The sequence below is a fragment of the Hyla sarda genome, chromosome 6 (assembly GCF_029499605.1).
Source record: "Hyla sarda isolate aHylSar1 chromosome 6, aHylSar1.hap1, whole genome shotgun sequence".
In the NCBI taxonomy this organism is placed as follows: Eukaryota; Metazoa; Chordata; class Amphibia; order Anura; family Hylidae; genus Hyla; species Hyla sarda.
Window position 1 is genome coordinate 220909625 of NC_079194.1, and position 12296 is coordinate 220921920.

General features: G+C 41.6%; 1 protein-coding gene across 1 annotated transcript in view; it reads right to left on the reverse strand.

Annotated features, from left to right (window-relative positions):
• Positions 1–12296, reverse strand: part of LOC130276750 (uncharacterized) — a 138053-nt gene that overhangs the window by 25750 nt on the left and 100007 nt on the right. Inside the window, exons 6-8 of the mRNA XM_056526576.1 lie at positions 10480–11314; positions 8466–8607; positions 2603–2761 (exon numbers count right to left, since the gene is read on the reverse strand). Of these exons, the coding sequence (XP_056382551.1) occupies positions 2603–2761; positions 8466–8607; positions 10480–11314 (1136 nt within the window). The remainder of the gene's footprint in view (positions 1–2602; positions 2762–8465; positions 8608–10479; positions 11315–12296) is intronic.

Genomic DNA, 12296 nt, shown 5'->3' on the forward strand with positions numbered 1-12296 from the left:
AATAATTGAGTATTGACCTTTTGGATTATTTATTTCTGTGCTGTGAAATATTGACAGATTTGTTACCAGCAGTATGGGGGAGGGGTGTTATCTATATTACTGCCGGTAATAAATCTATGAGGACATGGGGGGAGCAGAGTTGTCTTGGTCTGTAGATGAGGGCTCTCATGTCACTTCTATAACATTGTCACCTATGTGCCCTCATCTGCTTCCACTTCCTCACTCCCTGTCAGTCATCCTTCAATAAATAAAAAATGAACAAATCCCCTGGACCCTGATCTTTACCTGGAAAAGTTTGGTGACTACCAATATGGCCCTTGGCAGCTGTTACCCAGCTTTCCCAGACTCCTGTACACAATTTTTTTCTAGTGCATTTAGCAGGATTTATCAGTAGTCTGGGAAAGATAGGTAACACGTAATAAAAGCGCTATTGGTAGCTGCCATTTACCATGTGTGGAGCAGTGTCTCTCTATAGAGTTATTACTAGTCACCAGTACAGGTTAGGTGCCAGTGACACTGGGTGGCATAATGCTTTCTAGTGGGCACTATTAAGTACTGAGGGCACAGTGTGTGGAACTACTATATGCAAGACAGCACAGTGTGTGGAACTACAATATCCAGGCAGCGCAGTATGTGGAACTACTATATCCAGGCAGCGCAGTGTGTGGAACTACTATATCCAGGCAGCACAGTATGTGGAACTACTATATCCAGGCAGCGCAGTGTGTGGAACTACTATATCCAGGCAGCGCAGTGTGTGGAACAACTATATCCAAGCAGCAGGGCCGGCGTTAAGGCGCGGCAAACCGGGCAATTGCCCAGGGCCCCCATCCTCCAGGGGGCCTCCTGCGGGCTGCTACAGTGTTTGCGGCTCGGAGAATGTGTGGGAGTGCAGCCAGCACCATTTAGAGGTGAGTCTCGCTGCTTATTAAAAGCTCTCAGAAGGGGCCATTCATGTAGTGATGGCAGGGAGAGGCCGGGCTCCTTTAACTGGCCATAGGCCCCACTTTAAATTTTTCCCTGGACCACAATAAGCCTAAAACCGGCCCTGCCAGGCAGCACAGTGTGTGGAACTACTATATCTAGGCAGGGCAGTGTGTGGAACAATTATATCCACACAGCACAGTGTTTGGAACTACTATATCCAGGAAGCACAAGGTGTGGAACTACTATATACAGGCAGCACAGGGTGTGGAACTATTATATCCATTGGGCACTGTTATATCCAAGCAGCACAGTCTGTGTGTGTGTGGCTATATTATGTCCTGGCAACATAATGTGTGGCGCTAATATATCCAAAAGGCACAGTATGTGGCACCATTATATCTGTGGGGCACTAATGTATCCTGGCAGCACAGTGTGTGGCACTATAATATCCCTGCAGCACAGTGTGTGGCAGTATTATGTCCTGGCAGTACAGTGTATGACATTATTATATCCTGGCGGCACAGTGTGTGGCACTAATATGTCCTGGCAACATTATTATATCCTGGCAGCATAGTGTGTGGCACTATTATGTCCTGGCAGCACAGTGTGTGGCACCATTATGTCCTGGTAGCACAGTGTGTGACACTATTATATCTTGGTGGCACAGTGTGTGGCACTATTATGTCCTGGTGGCACAGTGTCTGACACAGTTATATAGTGGTGGCACAGTGTGTGGCACTATTATGTCCTGGTAGCACAGTGTGTGACACTATTATATCTTGGTGGCACAGTGTGTGGCACTATTATGTCCTGGCTGCACAGTGCCTGGCACTATTATACCCTGGTGCCACAGTGTGTGGCCCTATTATGTCCTGGTGGCACAGTGTCTGGCACTATTATATCCTGGTGGCACAGTGTCTGGCACCATTATATCCTGGCAGCACAGTGTATGGTACTATTGTGTTCTGGAGGCACAGTGTGGCACTCTTATGTCCTTGTAGCACAGTGTCTGGCACTATTATATCCTGGTGGCAGAGTGTATGACACCATTTTATCCTGGTGGCACATTGTGTGGTACTATTAAGTCCCTGAAACACAGTGTATGGCAGTATTATATCCTGACAGCATATACTGTATGTAGCTATTTATCATTTCCCCCCTTTCTTTTGTCCTGGCCCCCAATGTGCCTCCCGAAAATATTAAAGCTGGAGACGCCACTGTACAGTGGTATTCGGGGGGAACTGAACTTATCCCCTACATGATAGGGAATAAGTATCTGAACATGAGAGGTCCGACCACTGGGACACCCTGTGATCTCCTGTATGGGGGCTCATCACCATCCCCGGTGGTTGGGTAAGAGGGTCGTCACTTCTGCTTTTCTTTGAGGGTGTGAGCCAGAGAGTCCCATCGGTGGGTAAGTAGTTTGCCCTGTACAGGAGATTGTGGGGATCAGACACTTGTCTTCTATCCTGTGGTTATAATGTAAGTTCAGTTCCCCCAGAGTACCTGTTTAAATGTAGGAAAATGGAGGCCACCCTGGCAGAAAGTGACATATTTGCTAGACAGCTATAAGTACCACACTGTACAGAATAAACTAATATATTCTGCACAGTAAACTATGCACATGCAGTTCCTACAATAAAGTTTAGCTTAAAATGTCACAAAATGTACTGACCCATTTGAAGTTTCTGCTATAAAACAGACCGGTACATGGTCTCCCACATTATTTTTTGATGGGGTCCATTCTACCACCATGCTCTTTGTAGTAGACCGAGATTTGCTGGTAAATGATTTGGTCATTCCAGGTGGACCGCTGACTTTGAAATCTGAGACACTATGGAAGAAAATACATATAAATAACTTAGTTGCAATAGCAGATAGCATTTCTCTACATACAGTGAAAACAAGCACCCCATAAAATTGTGCATAATAGGTTTTATTTTCCACCTCAACCCATTGTTTCACAATACATTATATAGGAAAATGACTAGGGTGTAACATAGTGTAACTATGCATATACACATGGAACACTTTGCTCATTCTGGAAGTAGTCAAGTTGGTAATCCTAGTTAAAGAGTACATGTGACTAAACTCAAATTTTAATATATTGTTCCTCTTGTAATTATAAGACACTTTTCTTTTTACATTAGTCTAGAAAATATGGTTTGATGACAGGTACTCTTTAATCAGTGATAGAAACGATTTTACAGTTGAGTGATGAGCAATTTCAATGCCTTGCAAATACAATATTATAAAATGCTTCAATGTTTATTATGGTACACACATATTTATTGTCTCTATTTAAGGGTATACAACAATATAAGTTTCATATGATGTTTCATGCAGCTAGATACAGTAGTGGCTTGTATAAATATTTACTCCCCTTTGGACTTTTCTACATCTTGCCATAGTATAAGTAGAGATTTAAATTTATTTCACAGCTATTTTATGTAATGGACAAACACAAAGTAGCCCCTCATTTTGAAATGAAGGAAATATTACAAGGATATCAACATTATTTACAAAAAAAAAAAAAAAAAAAAAGAAAAGCATTCAGTGCATATGTATTCTCCCCCTTTACTGTGAAACACTGAACAAAGATCTGGTGCAAGCAATTGTGAGTCACAATATTAGTAAACTGGGTCCACCTGACAGCAATTTAATGATGGTAAAAATACACTTGTTTTATAATGCCTCAGAGTTTGTTTGAGAGCATTACTGAACAATCAGCAGCATAAAGACCAAGAAGCACACCTAACAGGTCAGGGGTAAAGTTAGGATTAGGCTGTAAATGAATATTCCATGCTTTGAACATCTCATGGAGCACTATAGAATCCATCATCAGAAAATTTAAAGAATATGGCACAACTACAACCCTACCAAGACATAACTCTTTCAATTTTCTACATACAGTCCCATATGAGGGCTTGATTTTTGCTATTGTACTCTGTAATGATATCAATCATTTTACCACAAAATCTACAGTGAAACAAATAAAAACAATTTGGGGGCAAAATAAAAAATAAAAAAACTTGAAACTTTTTATAGCTTCGGTTTCTATGCAGTGTAGTTTTCAGTAAATATGACACATTATATACATTTTGTAGGTTCATACAATTAATAGGATAACAAATTTGTATAGGTTTTGTTTAATTTTACTACTTAAAAAAACTACACTGCTCAAAAAAATAAAGGGAACACTAAGATAACACATCCTAGATCTGAATGAATGAACTTATCGTATGAAATATTTTCGTCTTTACATAGTTTAATGTGCTGAGAACAAAATCACACAAAAATTATTAAGGGAAATCAAATTTATCAACCCATGGAGGTCTGGATATGGAGTCACACTGAAAATCAAAGTGGAAAACCACATTACAGGCTGATCCAACTTTGATGTAATGTCCTTAAAACAAGTAAAAATGATGCTCAGTAGTGTGTGTGGCCTCCATGTGCCTGTATGACCTTCCTACAATGCCTGGGCATGATCCTGATGAGGTGGTGGATGGTCTCTTCAGGGATGTCATCCCAGACCTGGACTAAAGCATCTGCCAACTCCTGGACAGTGTGGTGCAACGTGGCGTTGGTGGATGGAACAAGACATGATGTCCCAGATGTGCTCAATCGGGTTCAGGTCTGGGGAATGGGCAGGCCAGTCCATAGCATCAATGCCTTTCTCTTGAAAGAACTGCTGACACACTCGAGCCGCATGAGGTCTAGCATTGTCTTGAATTAGGAGGAACCCAGGGCACGAGCATATGGTCTCACAAGGGGTCTGAGGATCTCAACTCGCTACCTAATGGCAAGCACATGGAGGGCTGTGCGAACCCCAAAGAAATGCCACCCCACACGATTAGCGACCCACTGCCAAACCGGTCATGCTGGAGGATGTTGCAGGCAGTAGAACATTCTCCACGGTGTCTTCAGACTCTGTCATGTCTGTCACATGTGCTCAGTGTGAACCTGCTTTCATCTGTGAACAGCACAGGGTGCCAGTGGCGAATTTGCCAATATTGGTGTTCTCTGGCAAATGCAAAACGTCCTGCACGGTGTTGGACTGTAAGCACAACCCCCACCTGTGGACGTCGGACCCTCATACCACCCTCATGGAGTCTGTTTCTGACCGTTTGAGTAGACACATGCACATTTGTGGCCTGCTGGAGGTCATTTTGCAGGGCTCTGGCAGTGCTCCTCCTGCTCCTTCTTGCACAAAGGCGGAGGTAGTGGTCCTGCTGCTGGGTTGTTGCTCTCCTACGGCCTCCTCCACGTCTTCTGATGTACTGGCCTGTCTCCTGGTAGCGCCTTCATGCTTTGGACACTACGCTGACAGACACAGTAAACCTTCTTGCCACAGCGCGCATTTATGTGCCATCCTGGATGAGCTGCACTACCTGAGCCACTTGTGTGGGTTGTAGACTCCGTCTCATGCTACCACTAGAGTGAAAGCACCACCAGCATCCAAAAGTGTCCAAAACATCAGCCATGAAGCATAGGAACTAAGAAATGGTCTGTGGTCACCACCTGCAGAATCATGCCTTTATGGGGGTGGCTTGCTAATTGCCTATAATTTCCACCTGTTGTCTGTTCTATTTGCACAACAGCACATGAAATGGATTGTCAATCATTGTTGCTTCCTGAGTGGACAGTGTGATTTCACAGAAGTGTGACTGACTTGGAGTTACATTGTGTAGTTTAAGTGTTCCCTTTATTTTTTGAGCAGTGTATACATTTTTGTATGAAAATGAGTATGCTTAAAATTGTCCTCTTCTTTCCCCTATAGATTTTTTTTCCATATACGGGGCAAAATGAGGGTTCATTTTCTTTCGCCGTGACCTTTAGTTTTTATTGGTACCATTTTTGTTTTGATGGGACTTTTTGATCGCTTTTTATAATTTATGATATATGAAGTGACCAAAAATATGCAATTCTGGATTTTGGTATTTTTTTTTAGGTGTATGCCATTCACCAAGCAGTTGAATTAATGTTATATTTAAATAGTTTGGACATTTACACACACGACAACACCACATATGTTTATGTTTATATTTGTTTACAATATTTTATTTAAAAATTAGGAAAAGGGAAGTGATTTAAATTTTTATTAGGGAAGGGGCTAATTCACATTTATTAACTTTTTTACACCTTTTTTTTTTACTTTTTTTTTTTCCCAAAAGGGGGCTATTACATGCAAATGCAATTATTGGATTGCATACACTGTTTAATGCTATGCCATTGCCCTGCATTGATCAGTGTTATCGTGCTCAATTGCTCCAGCCTTCCATGGCTGACTGGAGCCTTGCAGCGCCAATCAGACGGCAGGGAGCCAGGTATGAGACCTCCCACCATCCTCTTAGCTGATCGGGATGCCAGGATTTTGTTGCGACGGTCCCGATTAGCCCACTGAGCTAGCCGGGATTGGTTTTCTCCCATTTTAGACGCCACAATGAAATTTAATTATAACGTCTAAAGGGTTAATGCCGTACATGGCGATGTCCAGCATTAGCCGTGGTCCTGGCTGCTGATAGCAACTCAGACCCATCGGGTATGAAGCGCCCTCAGCTCCTGAGCGCACTTCATACAGTGGGAGCCAGCAATGAACGTAAATATACGTCCATTGTCGTTAGGGATTTAACAGAGCAACCAAAAGGCCCTTGGTATCTCTGGAGGAGCTGAAACAGCTGAGGTAGGAGAATCTTCCCACAGGACAACTATTTATCATGTACTCCAGAAATCTGGATTTTATGGAAGACTGGTAAAAAAAGCCATTGTTGACAGTGAACCACAAGGAATCCCTTTTGGAGTTTGCCACCAGCCATGTGGGAGACACAGAAAATGTGGAAGAAGGCGTTCTAGGCAGATGAGACCAAAACTGAACTTTGTGTGAACTATGTGTGACGTAAACCCAACACTGCCCATCACCAAGAGCACACCATCCTCACAGTGAACATGGTGGTGGTAGCATTTTGCTGTGGGAATTCTCCTCTTCCGCAGCTACAACGAAAATGGTCAGCATAGATGGAAAGGTGGATGGATCCAAATACAGAGCAATCCTTAATAAACATCTGATCCAATCGGAAAAAAAAGACTGGAGACTAGGACAGAGGTTCATCTTTCAGCAGGACAATGACCCTAAACATACTGAACAGCCAGAGCTACAATGGAATGGTTTAGATCAAAGAGTGAATACTTTTGCACGACACTGTAGATTCTGAACATATGTATGAGTAAAGACATGGGGGTATTCATGAAGCATTTTACCCTTTTAGGGGGGTAAATTTGTCTTAATATTATGGTGCAGTATGTTTTTTGCGACTTTTCCTGCGACTTTAGATTTACCTGTGTTTTGGATTGTTGTAGTGGTAGACGTGTTTTTGTTTGAATTTTTGCAGTGGTCAGGGATTTTTAAAACTGTGACTTCTTAAAAAAAGTCGCATTGTTTGGCGCAACCCACCAAAAAAGGGTGCTAATCACCACCAAATAAAAAAGAGCTTACAAACTAACTGTGGGCAGTGTTATTAAAAAGTCGCATAATTGTCCCACCGGTTAAAAAGTCGCAGAGAAAACACCATACAAAGTAGAGTACTGATATAAGAAATGTGATCAGCACCAGATTTATTACATGTCCTGCACCATGTTATAAATTAGGTGCAGGTACACAGTTTCCACTACATGAATTAAAGGGGAACTCAAATAGTCAGCATTCGGAACCAAATGTTCCGAACGCTGTTTTTGCGGGGGTCGACCACGCCCCTCTTGATGTCACGGCCACGCCCCTCAATGCAAGTCTATGGGAGGGGGCGTGATGGCCGTCACGCCCCCTCCCATAGACTTGCATTGAGGGGCGTGGCATCAAGAGGGGCGTGGTCGACCCCCGCAAAAACAGCGTTCGGAACCTTTAGTTCCGAACGCTGGCCAGTGGAGTACCCCTTTAATGGAGTAAAAAGACGTTCACCAACCCACTTTTCATAAATACTCCACAGGATGTCTACGTCAGAAACGTGTAGGATCTGAACCCAGTACCAAGTGCTGTACTGCATACTTTTATGGAATGCTTTTATCTTCTGAAACTCATAACGGGCTGGACATCCTCTCCACTTCGTAAGATTCCGAACATATGCAAAGATTATGAGTTAGTGCTTATAATTGTATAAATATGTAATGTGAAGTAAGTATTTTGTCATTTGGTATCAATAAGACATTAGAAGAGCTGGGCCAACAGATTATTACATAGTGCATAAAACTCACTTCTAAGGGTAGAGACCCATTAGGATGAAAGACCACAAAAATGTTAACACCAAAAATGCTTCTATCCCTTTCTTACACTTAGAGCACCACCCCTGTCCATAGGTTCTTTGTAGTATTCATTTCTGCCCTCTTTTCAATAGACCAGAGTTGCAATACCAGACGTAACCTATGGACAGGTGTGTTTCTATTTATACAAGTTAGCAGCCATGTTTTTCTTATCCCGTACAACCCCCTTTGATAATTTTACTGTCATTGGTAAAGGCTTATAGAATGCATGGTGCTGGTCTTACCTTGTATATGCTGCTTGAGCCGATAGATGGAGCTGGAATACACTTCCTACATTGGTCAGCAGCTTCTCACCTTGATGTGGAGTAGGTGAAATAAATTTTGGTCTGTAATTACCAAGTGTACAGGAGGGAGCTGCACTTGTAACTGGAGAGCAAGAAAACCAGGTATTAGTAACCATAAAAAGAGCACATAATGGCCCTGATTTACTAAGAGTGGAGTGATGTTTTCTTTGTTGTGTTCCCCCCCCCCCCCCCCTACAGATATTTTTCCATGATATTTGCTAAGGTCTCCCTACATTTTACACTTTTCCAGAATCTGGCGCACAACCCGACAAAACAGGTTAGATAACAATAGAAAATCAGGGCCAATATGTTTGTTTCTCATTGAGAAGTTCTCCTATTTCGAAGCAGGTGGAGTTACTTTTCTTAATTCAATGACCACAACAATCCTAGACATAAATACTGTATATCCTTCAAATATTTAAAATGCTAAATAAAAGTAATAGAGAAGACATAACTAGACTGAATCCTCAAATTACCATTTCTTCACACAGACAGAATTTTTTATTCCATCGCATCCTATGTATATTTGACAACAAAATAGAGGAAAGAGTCTGGCACCGCTCCTAGGTAATTCAGGTATCTGATAGAGCAGAGCCTTTCACATACTCCTAGACAGGCGTCAGTGGTAATAATCGAGCTTCTACATGATGTTTATACATTAATATGAAAAGGCAGTCCAATGTATAGAATGTAGAAACAATGCGGCATTCACCAGTAATAGCTGTATCTTTAGAACATCTTTATTGTAATATACATACAACAATGGTTGTGTATATACAAAGAGAAGATAGGGTGTGTACAGAAGAAGGCAACAGCTGTTTCATACCATTTCATTAGGACTTTGCCCACGTAGTAGAATCCACATGGACAACAAATGCAGATCATCATATGTGGTTATGTGATTTGTTGTCCATGAATCTACTACATGGACAAAACAATTTGTTAGGATAAGAGGCCATTTTTATTCTATATCCACAGGCAAAGTAACATCTACATCGGGAGCACATGTAATGGAATCTCACAGTGGAGATAGTTCCATTCTCAGATTTGCTAAAGAGGATTAATGCACCAAAGGCACGAGAGAATAGAAACATCATGCGTCTACAAAGAGAAGCTGGCTGCGTTGTGAAAGGTTATGCATTGGGCCTCAAAGATTGCAAAGTTTCTTTTTATAATGTTTTAGTATACCTAACTTCATTTATGTTTTGTTTAGTTGCAGTGATTGTAATTATCCATTTCATATATTTATGACTATATAAAAAAAATGTTCAGAAGATACAGCTACTGTATTTGTATTTGAATGCCACAATGTTTCTACATGCTGTACTATGTATATTTGTTTTCTTTTATATGAAGACCAACCCTCTAGAAGACCTTGTTGTCCATGTAATTTTGGGTGTTTGGCTTAAAGAGATGTCATTATATATAGTTTATGGGGTTTTAAGGCTAGGACTTCAGTCCGACATTTCAAAATTATTACTGCAACTTCACATAGTACAGCTTATGGCTAAACGCTCATTCAGTGAACAGCTAGCTATCTCTGTGAACATGTATTCTCAAGGATGAGAAGAGATAAAGCCACTACCAGACTCTTCGCCTCCAGCTTATTTTCCAAGAACAAAGGGATCAAGCAGTTAAATTCCAACATGTCTAATCCTTCTCTCCCATCATATCTGGCAACACATTAGATGGTTGGCTGGTTCTGACAAAATCACAAGGTTTGGCCAACATTTCTCTAATGTGTTGGCCAACAAAAAGATCAAACTTATGAATCCAGACACTTTGTATTCTGCTGTATGGTGCTTCCATTTGGAATCATATTTACTCTCACCTGCTTCTAGCTGAAAATTACTCAATGAAACACAGAGGTATAGTCTAGGCCCATAAAATTATATGGACACATATGCTACAAAATGCTACCACACAAGTTGTGTGCATGAGACATTATTCTTACCTTCCACTAAAAACTGCAGAGAAATTCTGCTCAGGGAATCCATGTAAATATATGAATCTGAAGTTGGGTAAAAATCCCATTCTGTTGTTTCATATGGAAATGTCACAGCCTCGGTCAAAATGTGTTGCGTAGTCTCTCTCATAGCTGTAAAAGGATCAGTCACAGCTAGTGTAGTTGCATCATCTGGATATGTTACATCAGACTCAGTAGTGTCATATTGTAGGGTATATTGAATGCCTGGAGTTTCTGTGTCCGTAGTATAATAATCAAGGGTAGTCTGAGCTTCTGGAAGAGTTTCTTTGTCCATAGTAGAATAATGTAGGGTAGTCAGAACTTGAGGAGTCTGAGTTTCTGTAGGTTCACTGGGGGTGACAAGTGCTGTTACATCTTCATAATGTGAGGTAGGCTGAAGTTCTTCTAGGGCTTCACTGGTAATGTACTCTTGTATATTGGCAGACTCCACAGTGCTTTCTTGTGAAGTATAATAATGGTGAGCGGTTTCACTGTCTGAAGAAGGTTCTGTAAAAGTTGAGCTCTCTGCCGCAGTAGTCGTTTCTGCGGTAAAATCAGTAGCTGGCTCTAATTCTGTGACCAATTCTGTTATAAACAAAGTATCTTCATTAACAGTTTCTGATAATGTAGTATCATACCAGTAATATTTTTGGTAATCCTCTGGTAGTTCTCGACTTTTACGATTTAAGGGTCTGTATTTGAAAACTCTTGTACCATCATTGTATGTGAGGTAAATGTTGTTCTTTGGAAAGTCTTCAAGTATTAATTCCACTACATAGGATCCAGTGTTTATTCGTGATGGAATAGATATGGTACATTTGTTCTAAAATAAAGAATATGTATGTCACATAATACAGTATATTTTAGATTGTATCTATCTATTTATTTATCTTTCTAGAGAAATGTAAAATTTGTCCAGCACATACTGATATACACTGCTCAAAAAAATATAAAGGGAACACTTAAACAACACAATGTAACTCCAAGTCAATCCCACTTCTGTGAAATGAAACTGTCCCCTCAAGAAGCAACACTGATTGACAATCAATTTCACATGCTTTTGTGCAAATGGAACAGACAACAGGTGAAAATTATAGGCAATTAGCAAGACATCCCTCAATAAAGGAGTGGTTCTGCAGGTGGTGACCACAGACCACTTTCAGTTCCTATGCTTCCTGGCTGATGTTTTGGTCACTTTTGAATGCTGGCGGTGCTTTCACTCTAGTGGTAGCATGAGACGGAGTCTACAACCCACACAAATGGCTCAGGTAGTTCAGCCCATCCAGGATGGCACATTAATGCGTGCTGTGACAAGAAGGTTTGCTGTGTCTGTCAGCATAGTGTCCAGAGCATGGAGGTGCTATTAGAAGACCGGCCAGTACATCAGGAGACATGGAGGCCGTAAGAAGGCAACAGCAGCAGGACCGCTACCTCCAAGGAGTGCAAGGAGGAGCATTGCCAGAGCCCTGCAAAATGACCTCCAGCAGGCCAGAAATGTGAATGTGTCCACTCAAACAATCAGAAACAGACTCCATGAGGGTGGTATGAAGGCCCAACGTCCACAGGTGGGGGTTGTGCTTACAGCCCAACACCGTGCAGGATGTTTGGCATTTGCCTGAGAACACCAAGATTGGCAAATTTGCCACTGGCGCCCTGTGCTCTTCAAAGATCAAAGCAGGTTCACACTGAGCACATGTGACAGACGTGACAGAGTCTAGAGATGCCGTGGAGAATGTTATGCTGCCTGCAACATTCTTCAGCATGACCGGTTTGGTGGTGGGTCAGTAATGGTGTGGGGTGGCATT